Consider the following 16373-nt stretch of genomic DNA (forward strand, 5'->3'; position numbering starts at 1 on the left):
CACTCCCCTTTTTTCTTAATACACTTCTCGCAATCACCCCCTTGTGAGGTAATAATTTGTCATTTATTCATCTTCCTCTCCAATTACAAATCAAGTTATTGTAAAAGAAATATCCAACACGTTGCTATTGAAAAGAGTATAAAATACTTCCCAATCAAAACTCTACCCAAAGATATCATTCATTAAAATGCCAATAACAAGTACCAAATCTCAAAGACTTAAACTTTGCAAATCCTCATGTCATTTATTTACACTGCCAAATACAACACTTGCAATTAACCATTATCAGACTATGCTCCCCAGCATCTATACCAACATTTGTTATTTCATCATTCCTAATCACGTGCTCAAAAGGCCGAATTGCTAATATATATGCAAGGTATACCAGCACCATATCATGATTCCTCTGCATAGAAACCAGTAGCGGATCCAAGACCCTAACTCAGTGGGGGCAAATTATAAAAAATAAAATCAGTGAGTTCAATTATATAAATATAAATAAAATAAAATACAAAAATATAAGATTTTATTTACAAATTTAATGAATTTTAAAAAATGAGGGGTGCAAGTGCACCCCCTAAAGGCATCGTAGGTCCGCCGCCACTGATAGAAACAACAACCATATTTCCTTATATCAGAAATCACCAAAACACCAAATATAACCTTTATCCAGAAGCTTAACATTATTCCAGACGTTGACCTGGAGCATAAACCCAGCACGACAAAGGATATGATAACTTTTGAGTACACTGCCCAGAGAGAAAACACATGTATATTTACATCAATAATTGTAATGATGTCTCAATATAATCCTAATCAAATCACGTAAAGGTGAGTGTGAATAATTTCAAGAATAGGTTTTCTGGTAAGAGGGTATTTTGGGTAAACAAATTTCAAAGGGGAGTGGATTAGCAAAAGGTGGGGTAGAAATAGTACTTTCCCTCTAAAAATATCTAGCAGATAAATGGTGGACTTGGCCCAAGGCCCAATTGATTAGAAAAGAGGGAAAAAAACACCTAAACGGTTAAAACCCTAACGACCCGATCCATCTACCCATGTTTTGTTAGCTCAGCCGTCACTGTTAAAGTGAAAATCACGACACTCAAGTGGAAGAGGGAGGTCGGCGACGGCTGCTACTTCAATCGGCGCCGCTACCGAGGTCTCCGTCGCGGCGGAAAGGGGCATCTCCGCTCCACTACGGCGGCTATTGACTACTATGGTTAATTGCATTAATTGTACATAAATAGACCTCTAAATCAAAGGTAATGTGGTTATAAACCGCTATTATTAATAGAATTAGAATGTAATATTCTGATTTTCAAGTTAATTGTAAGAATCATTTAGCTAATGTTTAAAGGAATTTAGCATCATATTCCTGTATATTTTGTTGAATAAAATTGAAGTAAAGCAGGCTCTCTGCATGTGGGAGCAAGGCTATGTATATCTTCCCTAGATTTCACTAAACTGGATCTCAATTAAGTTAATCATACTATATCCATGTCTTGATGAAACAGATAGATCTTATTCCTGTTGGCTTTTTGGCCATATGAGATTTTTCCTTTTGTTGGTCATATGTGCTTTTGGCCCTTACCAACATGGGCTATGGCTGGGTATGCAGTCTTTTAGAGGATTGGTTGCCTTTTTTGTTGACTAAATTCTATCTAACTATAATTGTTTTAAATTGGTTTATACAATTTGCAATAATAGATTCATAAATATGATATAGTCTTGTTCCTTATTTTAATTTGGATGTTTATCTATGGCTGCTGTATAAATCATTCTAGTTATGGAAGATTCTGATCAACCTGCCAAATCTGCTGAAAACCAGCAAACTGAACAAGGTATGTCTTCTTATTTTATCTATAATTTGTTGCCTTTGCATTGGACTCAAATGTCCAATCATGTTTGCTTTTGTTCTCTGCATTAATGCTTGTTACTTGTAATATGTTTATTTTCAGTGTGTAGTTTTTTCAGAAAGCCGGTTAATAAAAAGAATTTAAGGAAGCGAACTATTGAAATTGAAGATAATGAGGAGGACTCAAACAATGAAACTTCTCTGTTGCATATTCAGAAGAAAACCTTAAAGGCTGACAATAAGTTGTACTTTTCCACCGGCTCTTCAAAAAGCTCTGCATCTGCTGAACCAAGTGAAGAATCTGGAAAAACAGTCTTTCAATTTGAGTCTTCAAAAGAGATTCAAGTTCAACATGATAGCAAAGCAACAGCAATTCTAGAGACCGAGACTGAGTTTTCAAAAGATGCTCGTGCCATCCGCGAAAGAGCTCTTAAGCAAGCAGAGGAGAGTCTGAAAGGGAAAAGTGCAAGCTCTGAGGATAAAAAATTATATAAGGGAATGAACAGTTACAAAGACTACAAGGCTGGCTTTCGTAGGGAGCAAACAATTGCTAGTGAAAAAGCTGGAGGGTCACATGGTCCTCTTAGGGCTTCAGCTCATATTAGAGTTTCAGCAAGGTTTGATTATCAGCCTGACATATGTAAGGATTATAAGGAAACTGGTTACTGTGGATATGGTGATTCATGTAAGTTTATGCATGATCGAGGGGATTACAAGTCTGGGTGGCAGATGGAGAAGGAATGGGAAGAAGCTGAGAAACAAAGGAAAATGAGATTGGCTGCAGGAGAGGATGCAGATGAGGAGGAGGGTGCTAATTTGACTGATGAAGATGATGAGGATTCGCTACCATTTGCCTGTTTCATTTGTAGAAACTCTTTTGTGGATCCTGTAGTAACCAAGTGCAAGCACTACTTCTGCGAGCATTGTGCATTGAAGGTATAGACTTACAATTGTTGCAAATAAGTTTTAATTAGTAATAGTTAGAAGTTATCTAGTGTTGAGTATGTGATTAAATATTTATAATTAAGATTTTATGTTACTCATTTTAGTTTGATTATATTAGGTTGCAGTTGTTCTATGACTGAGTAGTTGCTCTGGTTGGTTAAATTTTATTAATGAATACTATTGAATATTTTCTTTTTATCTTTGATGTGTTCCTTTAGACTTCTGACATTGTTACTGTAGTAACACGTAATTCCATTCTATTTAATTATGTCTAACTTTCTGTTTGGTTTTATTTACAGCATCATTCAAAGAATAAGAAGTGTTTTGTCTGCAACCAGCCAACACTTGGCATTTTTAATGTTGCTCATGAGATACGCAGGAAGATGGCCGAGGATAAATCATAAAAATGTCTCTGTAGGATACATGGATCTCTTTACTTCAAGGAAGTTATCTTTTCTCCCTCATTTTAGTTTCATGTTTAAGTTTGATGCTATGTAATGAGTTGAAAACATACCATAGGTCTGCACAGTGGAATTAGGTCTCATTCGTTTTGTTGTATTTCTTTGACATATAGATCCCAGAATATCTAATGGTGAGAGACATTTATGGATTTACCCATTTGTATATAGCATGTCAGTTGGGCATACTATGGTTCTTTTTGCAGTAGTTTGTTACCAAATTAATTTTGAATACAGCGACCTTTACTTCCATAATTCTTATCGTTGAACTATATTATTGTCATTGTTAGCTAGATTTAAATCAGATATGTGGTCCTGTTAGCCGATATGTTGACATAACCTGGTGGACAGATTAGATGAATGAAATGACTTTATGATTCTCTATAGGAATAACAGGAAAGGACTAGACGGCTTCACTGAATCTAACTTACATATGGATTCATTTCAAGTTGAGTCATTGATTTGTTTATTGGCCTTTGGTTAGGATATTTGCAATGCTATCTTTCAATTTAGAATTGGATCATTGCACCTTCAGAATGGAACCGATTTGTTGGCAACCGATACTATATAATCCGGGGTGTAACTTTTTCCTCACAATTTGAACACATGTTGGCCCAGCGGAATGTCATGCAAGAAGTAAGATTTGACTCTTGGCTTTCATTTTTATGAAGGCTTGTCTTTATCTTTGTTGTGAAATGACCCTGTGGAATTTGCATATAACGAGCTTGTAGAAAAATGTAGTTTGAATCTTAAATGGTTTGATTTAATTTTGATTTGAAAATTTTAAAAATTTCAGGGACATTTTACACTATTGCTATTAATAGGCTTAAATTCAAAAAGGTTTATTGGATGAGTGTTTTTCATGATAATTTGTTGGTGGAGGAATATGTAAAAGTTTGGAAAAGGTTTTGTTAAACAATCATAACCTTTTGACTCCTATCTTCAATTTATTGATGGATCCTTGTTACAATCGAAAGTTTTGGCTTTTGTTATAAGCCTTTTCATGTTATTTGTTTTGCCTTTTTCTTCCATAGGTTGGGTCAAATATTGATGAAGCTTCAATATTAAAAGTGTAGATGGTAAATATCCCTCTTAGTTATATTCCCTCCTAGGATTGCCTTATCTAGAAGCACTCCAAAGATGGTTTACTGTTAAAGCGGGATATCATCAAGCTGTCGATGCTAATTGTAAATTCTTAGCTTACTCTAGCCACACCCCTGGAGATTTATGGAAGACACTCAGGAAGATCAAAACTTTACAGAAGTGCCAGAACCTTGCTTGGACAGCTTGTAAAAATATCCTCACAGTAATGTTAAATCTGAAATCTAGAGGAACGAATGTGGATGAAAATGATCGTGCTTGACTTCCAATTTCGAGTTTATGGGGGAGAATTTGTGAATTAGTCTAGAAATCCGATCAAATTCAATCTTCAATCTGGAGGAATGAAGCTTGTCCTCTGAGATGAGCTATTGAAACTGCAACTCAGTTGTCCTTTTCTGATGTTCTTTTTGAATCTGATTGACTGCGGGTGGTAAATCAATGGAATGATAGAAGCAACACTAACAGGAGTTATTTTGCTCTACAACTTTCTTCACACTTACACTTTCACAATCTTACTTTTATTCATAGATCCTCTAATAGGGTAACACATGAACTAGCTAGATTAGCATTTTTTGTAAAATATACTAGGGTCATTTTGCTTCAATTAATATCGTCTTTAACTTAAAGAAGTGTAGATGGTAGATATGGGAGTTTGTTTGTCACGAAGGATGTGGCTCAGCTTTCATATCTAAGGTTTAGGGAATCTTTACGGGGTTGCGAATGGTATGTGTTTTGGAATAAGTCTTTAGTAAAGTTTAATCTTCAAGGTATGAGTCTCTAAAATTATATACTATTGTTTTGATGTATATATGTTTTAACATGATAAGTGATTGGTATATATTGATGACATGCATATCACCATAGCAATAAAGAGAACATCTTTGCAATGGTTATAATGTACAAATTTATTATGAATCATTAAAACAACTTAATCCTTAACCAAGATGTAATGCCTCCTTAAAATCACCAAACTACACCTATAATATCAGCACGAGCATTCTCACAAGTATTTTGGGGGACACCAAGATCAACCTATCATTGTTCTGAGGTTAAACTTCCAAGCATCCAAGGGCTTTCCACTTTTCATGTTGAGATGTGGAGATTAGGGAATAACAACCGTCATTCTCACTCTCAATTATAAAATTTTAGAGTTTCGCTCGCAATCAGTTATAATCTCTTGTTCCCAAAATTTGTTAATATGTTAGAATTCTTATTACATTTCGAGGTAGAGTCTCTCATGGTATTACTACATTTGTTCATGCTCATTCAACTATGCTCAACAGCTATTGAGTGGCAATTTACCAAAAAAACAACTTATATATAAGTACTTACATAATAAACAAATTCAACAAGTGATCAATTAAGTTTTTTACACCCAAACACTCAATATTTTAAGAAATGATTTATATTTTTTTATGCAAAATTAACTATAAATTAAGGTTTAAATACATTTTTAGTCTTTGTCATTTAGTGTTTCTATTTTTCTTTCTTGTAAAATTATTTTTTTATTTTTAGTTATTGTAAATTATTTTTGTTTTGTTTTTAGTTTTCAAGACAATTTTGATAACGCTTTTAAAAAAACAAAATTTTATATGAACGAAAAATAAAAAAAATACTAAATTGCAGAAACTAAAAATATATTTAAATTTTAAATAATATAATCGAATTTGAAAATCAGTCTTTTTAGTTTGATAAAATAATTAGCGGATTCAATCTCTTTAAATAAATGAATGTTTAAGTCCAACTAAGTTTTTATTAATTTTCTAAAAATAATACTTAATAATATTACATAAACTAGCTCGCATTTAAAGAATAATTTACCTTTTTATATATAAAATTTAATATTGCAAGTAATTTATGCTTGAATTAAGTGTGTGACTTTTGTTTTTGGTGAAATGAATTAAGTATGTGATGTGTCTATTCTTTTTTATTTTATTTTATTTTCACCAGTTATATAGATTTGATTCACAATTTTCAAATTTAATACAAGAAAGACTTGTTAACTACTCCAACGATAATTCATAAATGAATTATACGCCCACCCACCATCCAATAATCAATATCTATCCTTTTCCATTCTGTTTGGAAGAATTCACTCTGATAATATGAATCTGTCAAGTCCTATTTCTCTCCTTCTAGATATTTGACCAAAAATAATGCAGCTGTTAGATATAATATTCCATCAGCCATTTGTTTATTAGTCACTAATAATGGTATCAATCAACCACAGTTAAGTAATGTACCGATATTTTAATTAGCTAATAAACTAATAACAGTAGTAATTATTAAAAAACCTCCAACAACATTTTATCCAAAAAAAAACCTTCCAACAACATTTTATCCAAAAAAAAACCTTCCAACACTTACTACTATTACAACCTTATTAGCCAAAATCACGCAATAGATATTTATTATTATTTTTTTAAAAAAGAAAGTAAAATAATACTATCCTTTAGAAGAAGAAAAAAAAAAACAAAGCAAGCATGCATAAAAAAAAAAAAAAAAAAAATTTAAAAGATAAAAAAATAAAACCAACATTTTCATCCCTCTCGGTGCTGTGTTTAGCTTCCTTCTTCTTCTTCCTCTTTCTTCTTCTTCTGCTGCACCCACAAATCAAAACCCCCCTTTTCCAACCCAATTTTTCTCCATAAACCCTAGATTCAACGAACCCGCCGACCAAGCTCGAACCTCACGTCGCAAAAAAACACTTCTTTTCCCCTCTCCGAGGTTGTCGTGTCGGAGCATAGCCATGTTGTTCCCTCGAGGAAATTGATGATTTTTCATAACATTGGGGTCTCGTTTTGCTTGTGGGGTCACCTTGAAGGAGGGAAAAGTAACGAGCTTTGGGGCTGAATCGTGGTGGGTCTGTTGAGTATGCATAGATCTGGAGCTACGATGGCGTGGAACGTGTTCAAGTTCTGCACTGCTCTGCGTGGATTGGGCTCGATCATGATCCTGTTGGTTCTTGGCGTTGTTGGTGCCACTTACTATGCTGTTGTTTTGACCAATTATGGCCCTGCTTTGTATGCTGGAGGACTTGATTCTCTTGTTGCCTTGGCAGTGTTGATCTTGTTTCATAGCTTGGTAAGCTTCTAGAGTTTCTTTTTTTATCTTGAATTTTGTGACTTTTTAGGTTTTTTGAGTTTTTCTTATTTGTTTTTATAGGAAATTCAGTGTAAGAAGGAAATTTGTTTATCAATTTGTTTGACTTTAGCTTTTTAATTAAAAGTAGCTGCAAATAGTTGTTAGTTAATAGTTCGGGATCATGATCCTTTATTTGGTTATGTGATGAGAAAGAGTGTGTTGTTTTAATGATGATACTGACGAGTGAGTTTTCTGAGAAGCAGTTGAGCATGAAGTTTGAAATGTGTATGTGGAAATTCATTTTGACTTGTGCCTAATGCTGGATGCTGGAATGCTGTTTGAAGTTATATAGTTGGTGTGATGGATTGATGAGGTGTGGTTTTTTGGTGTGTGAATGGAGTGATATTGTAATTTGGAATTTTTTCTCTTGATTTCACAGTTGGTTATGCTGTTGTGGAGTTACTTTTCTGTTGTTTTTACCGATCCGGGGAGTGTCCCTCCAAACTGGAAGCCTACAATTGATGAGGAAAGGGGAGAGGCTGATCCGTTGGTTGGGACAGAGTTTAGTAATCTGCCGTCTGATCCCAATCCACGGGTTCGGTACTGTCGGAAGTGCAATCAGCTCAAGCCGCCTCGATGCCATCATTGTTCAGTTTGTGAGTGTTGTCGCACACAGAAGTTTCTATTTTGTGTATTGCCACGTTGAGATCAAGTCATCGTAAGTAAATTTGATGTTATTTTTGGCTTTATACCAGGTGGGCGCTGTGTTTTGAAGATGGACCACCATTGTGTGTGGGTAGTCAACTGTGTCGGGGCTCTAAATTACAAATATTTCCTTCTTTTCTTGGTATGGACGCCTTAGCTGAAGTTATTGTTTTATTATCTAGTTATTAGTTGTGTGAATTGTATTATTTCTGGCTTACAATGATTTTATTTGATGTCTCTGACTCACTATAGAGCTGTGCTAATAATCTTGTGATATACCCTATTTTATATTACTCACTGGGTTCAATTGTTTTTAAGTTAGAAAGTAAAAACATTCACATACTATATTATTGCTGCCAATTGAACCAACTGTGAAATCAAGAGAAAAAATTCCAAATTATCGCTGGGTTCAATTGTAAATTTGTTCGTTTTATTTATTGCTGCCTATACAGAATCCCTTACCTTTTCTAATATGATTAAATCTTGGTGCAGTTCTACACTTTTCTTGAGACGACTCTAGTGACTGCATCCTTGCTGCCTCATTTCATAGCATTCTTTAGTGATGGAGAAATTCCTGGAACACCTGGCTCTCTTGCTACAACTTTTCTTGCTTTCGGTAGGGTCTCAGAACATGGTTCTAGGCTAGCTGTTGGTTCCATCTGCAAATTTCTATAACAGTTTTGGATTCCGTGCAGTTTTAAACCTGGCCTTTGCACTGAGCGTCTTAGGATTTCTCATCATGCACATATCTTTGGTGGCTGCTAATACGACCACTATTGAGGTAAACTTCTGCATAAAAATAAGCTAGAGAAAATTGTGATACTTGTTTGCTCCTTTGATTTGGGAAAGTAGATCCTAAATACCTTTTTAATTTACACCTAAAGAAATTGTTCTGCTCCTAGTTGAATGACACTATTTTGTTGTATATGGATTGATGAATATTTTATGATACATAAACTGTACCCTCTAGTGCAGATGTAAATACTTGTATATGAGTGTGCTATGAAAATATTATTGTATTCTTCAACATGATGCTTTCATTGTGGTATGGCTTAGGTTAAGTCTGATCAAATTTTGTTCCTTGTGAGCAGGCATATGAGAAGAAAACTACTCCAAAATGGCGTTATGACCTTGGTCGTCGAAAAAATTTTGAGCAGGTTATATTGACTGACTTTTATTTTTTTACGTCACTTTCTTTTTAGATTATTTTTTGGTTGAGTTTCATGCTGACTACATAAAAATTCTTTGACAAACGGTGTTAACATCACTAGAATAAAATCCATTTATATTAACAATCTAAGCACTGATGAATAAGGGGACATGATCTTCAGTTTAGAGTTATGACAAATGATTAAGCATGCATGCATTGGAAAATAATACTTGGACACATACACACTGATTTGTGTACACTCAATTACTGTTCAAGATGCCAGTTAGTGGTTTATAATTTGAAAGCTCGTTTAAGCTTCAAAGTATCCAACACATGATCTTGCCATTTGAGTTATTGAAAGACAGTGGCATCTGTTTAAGCTTCAAAGTATCCAACACATGATCTTGCCATTTGAGTTATTGAAAGACAGTGGCATCTCTATCTAGCATAACATGAACTAGTTTTAACATATTTACCACCCATGTTTCCCCATGTGCTAGTCACAATCTAGCCAGTTGAAATTAATGTTGTAAACAAAATTTCATTCATATTTTTAGCCTACCTCTTACTAGAATGCTTTAAGCAGTGACTTAAACTAGATATTATGGCCATTTTTACGATATTTGGATGAAACAACTCCTCTTATTAGGTTTCAGCGAAAATAAACAGAAAAATTTAACTCTAGTCTTGCCAAGAAAGTAAAGACACTTCAAAATGTTTGTTGCATCATGTAATTTATTTTTATTTCTTGAACCTTTGTACTACTATTATAGATAAATTTCTTGAACCCAAATAGGCTGTTGTGTGAGGGGGCATGTTAGTGATATAAAAGTATAAAACCTTTCATGTTAGATCCATTCCATTTCTAAAATAACTAGTGGACCCTATAATCTATTGTGGTGAGTCCTTGATGGACATGACAAATTGTATGCCTCTTTCCAATAAGACTGGAACTTGTTATTTAGTGTGTTTGGGTGAGTGTTAGCAAGATTGATTCTGGTAAGTGAAACAATTTATGTTTGAGTGTTTGTATTCTAAAAGCAAGATAGTAATAAAACTCAACATAAAATTTCTGATCTAATACAAAAGTTACTTTAAATCAACATCAATTTTAAATCCAGAATCAATTCTTCAACATGGTACCAAACATCAGAACATTTACCTAAAATTATTTTAGTTGTTATTTTAATGGATGACTGAACATGAAACCAAACATGCACTTAATAATTGGAGTGGATCCAAATCCTTTTTTTTGGATAGTTGGTTCATGACAAATATGCTAATAGACCATGTGAGTTGTAATATTTTTAACTTCGTCTCTGGGGTACCATGTATAATTTGGATGCTGGGGTGCTCTTATTCTGGTATTATTATTGAATAATGTATTTGGTTACATTATGGTTGATGTTGCTTTGGTATGTTGCTTTGGTATCAGGTTTTTGGGATGGACAAGAAGTACTGGTTCATCCCTGCTTATTCAGACGAAGATATACGAAAGATGCCAGCTCTACAAGGTCTTGACTATCCTTCAAAACCTGACTTCGATTCCCAATAGTTCTAAAAGCTAATATATATCCACATCATGTAACAAAAGTCATGGAGACTCTCCACAACCCTCTACTTCACTCTCTAACACAATGTAGCGTGTAAGTAAATGTCGCCCCTCGTAATTCATCTGCAATGACACCTAGTATGATGTCTTTTTTTTTCTTTTCTTTTTAAAATTGTTTTCTAAAGGTGCTTGTTTCATGTTGAAATGAAGGGAGCAATGGGGGGCAGGGTGGTGTGATGCTGGTTTGAGGGGCTAATGTGTTTATGTTCCCATAATGATAGGAACTGTTTTTTGTCAAGCAATGCAATTTTCTCACCTTTCCTTTTATTCAAATTGAGTGAAATAGCAATTTTTAGTGCTGGAATTTATTCTCTAGTTGGAGACCAGTCTTTGTGAATTTTATAGATGTCAATGAGTTTGTTACTGGAGCATCTCCAATGGGGGTTTCTTAAAGAGTTTCTTAACCCTATTGGAGCAAATCTATGTGCGGAAGAGTTTATTAAAAATAAGATTTGTATTTTCTGCAAGAAACTATTTCTTAGCAATAAAAAATAATATTTATCTGATACATAACATCATAATTAAGTGAAAATAAAAAAAAATATAAAAGTGAGTTTCTCGAAGTTTTCTAGAGTTTTGTACCATTGGAATAAAATTATATATGAATTTCTTACAATAACATGACACTGTGGAAACCAAAAAAGTATTGTGGGAACTATAAAAATAACTTAAATTTACTTAAGAAATTTCCATTGTAGATGTTCTAAAATTGATGAAATTCAATCAAAATATTTTTATTGTTTATAATAGTTTCGGAAAAGAGCTATTGGGAACTTTTCTTTCATTAGTTTCTCATTTATCGTGTGGGTGATGTGTAAAATATGTTTGTACAAGGATAACACTATTTTACGTAATAATAACTGGATTAAAAGTTAGAATATCGAACCAGAGACTAATTGTGTTCCCAAATAGTAAACGATATTGAACTTAATAGTTGGAGTAAATTAAGAAGAGATTGAATTACTTTTGTGATTTTAATTTTAAAAGAAAATAAGTAAAATAAGATAAATGAAAAAATTGAGTGATATTTAAAGTGACGGGAAATTATGATTCATTAGTATCAATTTCTCCCAATCTTGTTTCTAAGAAATTCCTATCCCAAGTTAATTATTAATTTTCAAAGTCACTTAAAGTGATTCATCCTCATGTTGCTCATGTCTCACAAACACTTAAAAATCACTCTAATTTCAAAAATGCAAACTGCATAATGAATTTCCCCTGTTCAAGTATAAACTCCATCTTTTTATTTATAAACTCCTAAAGATAATTTCTTTAATTAGGCACACTATAGATATTCTGATTTGATTTTCAAAGATAATTGTTTTAATTAGGCACACTATAGATAGATACTTTAATTTAATCTTTAAAAATAATTATTTTAATTAGACATATTATAGATAAATATTCTGGTATGATTTTTAAAAATAATTACTTTAATTAAACACATTATAGATAGATATTTTATATGATCTTTAAAGATAATTACTTTAATTGTATACTATAGATAAATATTATGTTTAGATTTCTAAAGATAATTACTTTAATTAAATATCTAAATATAATTTTCTTAATTAAGCTCACTACTATCCATCATGACTGTTATCGAAATCCTAGTATTGAAATTTGAGATGTTGTGAAATGATGAGGGCGTTCTCATTGACCATGATTGTTGTTGGAAGTTGTGACATTTTGGAATGTTACAATTTGAACATGACCCTGGTGATGTTAAACATGACCCTCTTGGAGCTAACCATAGTCGCGGTCAATTATCACGACTGTTATCAAGTGAAAATAATATCAAATCTTGTATTTTTCAACTTTTTCACTTAATTAAACAATTATATTTTTTTCAAAGTAACACCTAATGTTTAAATGTGAGTTCTTCTATGAAAATATATGAAATAACACAAAAACTCACATAAAGTATAACTTAAATTATGGTTTATCGGTGAAAAATACTTTGTGAAACCAAACAAATTTCTAAAAGGAAGTAAATGATTTTTATAAATTTAATGATTACCTCATTAGTTTTAAAGACTAAAGTAAAAGTAGAGTTTCATTCTTCTTATTAAATTTTTCACTTAATCAAAGTCATAAGTTGAAATTTCGTTGTAGTCTATGTATAAAAAATTTCACCTTCATTTTCTTGTCAAGGACATATTTTTTTATATATATAATAATAAAAAAAAAAAATACTTATCTCCCAATATTTGTCATTAACCATTTGTAACTTTCAAAAACAAAATACTTATCTCCCAATATTTTGTTTCATTGTGTTAACTAGAAAGTTAATTTTTTTATTGAATGAAAAACTAATAAAGGAACAACTCTGGTTCATGAGAAACTATTGAGCGTACCATGCACAAATCAGAGGCGGAAGGGTCAACAGTTAAACCTAATGCTTTTCTTGAAGCTAGATAGACTTGCATTTGATTAATTCACAATTTGTTTTCTGAAACTAGTATTTGTTGACAATTAGATACAAAATTAAACTCACAAATAGATACTCACGTAGCAGAAGATGATAAAATGAGAGAGCAAATAAATTCTACACAAACTCACTCACACACAAGAGAGGAAGAAATTTAAATTTCACAAACTAAAATTGATTTCACTCATACTCCAAATGTTACATGATTGTGGCCTTTTATAGGCAAGCAAATGGCGGTGCAACAAAAAATAATGACAGCACAATTCAATTAGCTATTAGTAGTTTCTACATGTTTCTTTCTAGGCGGGTGAAAAAAAATCTTGAAAGTGAAATTGCTAGCTGCTTCTCCACTCTTCCAATAGTGGTGCTATTATTTTTAAAAGCTTGATTTAAAAGCCTCCCTTAAATCAAGCTTGTATCATTCCAAGCATTTTCTTTAGCTTGTAAAATAACTTGGTCTTCAAAAGCTTCGTAAAAATATTTGTTACTTGCTCCTCAGTCGAGCAATAATTAATGTCAACTTCTTTATTTATTATTAGCTCTCCTATCTTGTGAAATCAAATATCGATGTGCTTAGATCTCATGTGAAAGACCGTATTTTTGCTCAATGCAATCGCCAACTTATTGTTACAAAATATTTTTATAGGAGCATTCTGGTTATGATGCATCTCTTCTAAAATTCCTCTAAGTCATACTGCTTGTGTGGCACAACTAGTTGCTGCAATATATTATGCTTCCGCCGTTGAAAGTGCAACTAATGATTTTTTCTTTGAGAACCATGACACTACATTTGAACCCAGATGAAATACGTATCCTGACGTGCTTTTTCTTATCTCCACATCTCTTGCCCAATCACTGTCTATATATCCAACCATGATTGTTCTTAGCATAAAAAATTCCATCAGTCAGAGTACCTTTGATATATCTAAGAACTCTCTTAGCTTCTTGCAGATGACTAATGAGTGGCTCCTCCATGAATATGCTAAGCAAATTGACTCCAAAGATAATATTTGGTCTTGTTGCAACCAAATATCTCGGACTTCCAATCAAACTCTTATATAGAGTTGCATCCACCCTTTTTCCTTCAACATCTCTTATCAGCTTCAGCTTTTCTTCAACTGGTGTGGAAACAAACTTTGAATTCTCCATCTTGAATTTCTTTAGAATATCATGTGCATACTTCCTCTGGGAGATGAAAATCCCATCATCTCGCCAATTGACCTCAATGTCAAGAAAATAGGACATCAAGCCTAAATTTGTCATCTCGAAACAGCTTATCATAACCTCCCTAAATTCTACAATCAACTTTGAATTGTTGCCAATGAAGATTAGATCATCAGCATAAAGACACATAATGAGAATATCTCCAGGATCAATAGATTTGACATATAATGTGTGCTTATAAGGACATCTTTCAAAGCCATTATGAACAAACCAGGAATTGATCTTCTTATACCATGCTCTTGGTGCCTGCTTCAACCCATACAGAGCCTTCTTTAACCTGTAGAATTTGTCTTCCTTTCCTTCAACAACATATCCTGCAGGTTACTCAATGTATACTTCTTCTTCTAGAACACCATTTAAAAATGTAGATTTTACATCCATTTGATATATCTTCCAACTATTTTGAGCCGAAGGAGAAATGATCATGTGAATAATGTTTAACCTTGCAACCAGAGCAAATACTTCAAAGTAATTCATACCTGGTGTTTGTTTATAACCTTTCACAACCAACTTTCTTTGAAGCGATCAATTTCTCCTTTAGGATTGTACTTAGTCTTGTACACCCACTTTACTCCAATTGGCCTTTTGTTTGTTGGCAAGTCCGTCAACTCTCACATGTCATTCTTCTCAATAGCATGAATCTCATCATCCATCACCTTTCTCCAATTCTTGTCACTTGAGGTTTCTTCAAAAGTAAATGGATTACAGTTTGCAAATAAAGCAAAATTGATAATCTCTTCATAAGATGGATGTTTGTCATTAACATGACACAATCTTGCAATCTACTTGGGGGTTAAGGATTCCTCCATAGCCTCCTAGATGATTTTGGCTTATCAGGTGTTGGATCTAGCAGCCATTCATCATTTTCTTCATTGTTGTCAACGATCACCATTTGCTCCTGTTGAGACTTTGAAGACCGATCCCACATGCCTTTCTTGTCAAACGTCACATCTCTGTTGATAATCACCGCCATTGTCTCTGGATTATAAAGCTTGAAGGCTTTTGACTTAGTGTTGTAGCCAGTGAAAATACATTTTTCTCCTTTATCGTCCAATTTCTTCCTGAGCTGATCTAAAACATGTACATATGCTATGCACCCAAAAACTTTAAGATGTCTGATTGATGGTCACCTTCCACTCCAGGTTTCTTCTAATGTCTTGTCACGAACAGTTTTAGTTGGGCACCTATTCAAAATGTAGACAATGGTTTAGGCATTTTCTTGGCCTTCAATATGCACCTCACCATATCCATGATTATTCTATTCTTCCTTTAAGCTACTCCATTCTGTTGAGGCATGTATCTTGTTGTTAATTGATGTTGAATTCCATGCTGTTGAAAGAAAGTTTTGTAGGCGAGATATTCTTGTCCTCTGTCAGTTTAGAGTACTTTGATTTTGCACCCATTTTGCTTCTCTACGAATGCCTTAAACGTCTTGAAAGCATCACAAGCTTCTGATTTCTACTTCAAGAAATATACCCATGTCTTTCTACTAAAGTCATCGATGAAAGTGATAAAGTACCTGCTACCTCCAGGTGTTGGAATCTCAACTAAGCACAAATATGAGTGAATTATCTCAAGCAGCTTTCTTGCCCTCCAAGATTTTCCGGTTGAAAATGAATCTCTATGCTTCTTTCCAATTTCACATGTCTCGTACACTCCGTTAGGAACATTCACAACAGGAAACTAGAAACAAGTTCTTTTCTTGATAGATAATTTAATTCGGAAAAGTGAAAATTGCCAAAGCACATATGCCATAACCAATCATCATTTGGAACAAATGAACTTAAGCAAGAAAGCTTTTCATGATG

The 16373-nt window shown here is 33.4% G+C and overlaps 2 protein-coding genes across 4 annotated transcripts; both read left to right on the forward strand.

Moving 5' to 3' along the window:
* Positions 1-1042: 1042 nt before the first annotated feature.
* LOC100817146 (zinc finger CCCH domain-containing protein 1) lies at positions 1043-3513 on the forward strand. Of its 2 annotated transcripts, XM_003521742.5 has the most exons (4): positions 1043-1262; positions 1785-1841; positions 1959-2791; positions 3100-3513. In XM_003521742.5, exons 2-4 carry the CDS (start codon positions 1787-1789, stop codon positions 3202-3204), a joined length of 993 nt encoding a protein of 330 aa, XP_003521790.1. In that variant the 5' UTR covers positions 1043-1262; positions 1785-1786; the 3' UTR covers positions 3205-3513. The 2 variants fall into 2 exon arrangements, with proteins under 2 accessions (XP_003521790.1, NP_001304643.1); NM_001317714.1 differs by lacking the exon at positions 1043-1262 and having other exon boundaries at positions 1787-1841; positions 3100-3204.
* Positions 3514-6709: 3196 nt separating this feature from the next.
* LOC100819811 (probable protein S-acyltransferase 14) lies at positions 6710-11177 on the forward strand. 2 transcript variants are annotated; one of them, XR_413403.3, is made up of 8 exons: positions 6907-7443; positions 7883-8099; positions 8199-8290; positions 8641-8764; positions 8844-8929; positions 9240-9305; positions 10734-10944; positions 11061-11177. XR_413403.3 is itself a non-coding variant. In XM_003521747.4 (7 exons), exons 1-7 carry the CDS (start codon positions 7234-7236, stop codon positions 10851-10853), a joined length of 915 nt encoding a protein of 304 aa, XP_003521795.1. In that variant the 5' UTR covers positions 6710-7233; the 3' UTR covers positions 10854-11177. The 2 variants fall into 2 exon arrangements, 1 of the variants encoding a protein (XP_003521795.1); XM_003521747.4 differs by having other exon boundaries at positions 6710-7443; positions 10734-11177.
* Positions 11178-16373: the final 5196 nt, after the last annotated feature.

The sequence above is a fragment of the Glycine max genome, chromosome 3 (assembly GCF_000004515.6).
Source record: "Glycine max cultivar Williams 82 chromosome 3, Glycine_max_v4.0, whole genome shotgun sequence".
NCBI lineage: Eukaryota > Viridiplantae > Streptophyta > Magnoliopsida > Fabales > Fabaceae > Glycine > Glycine max.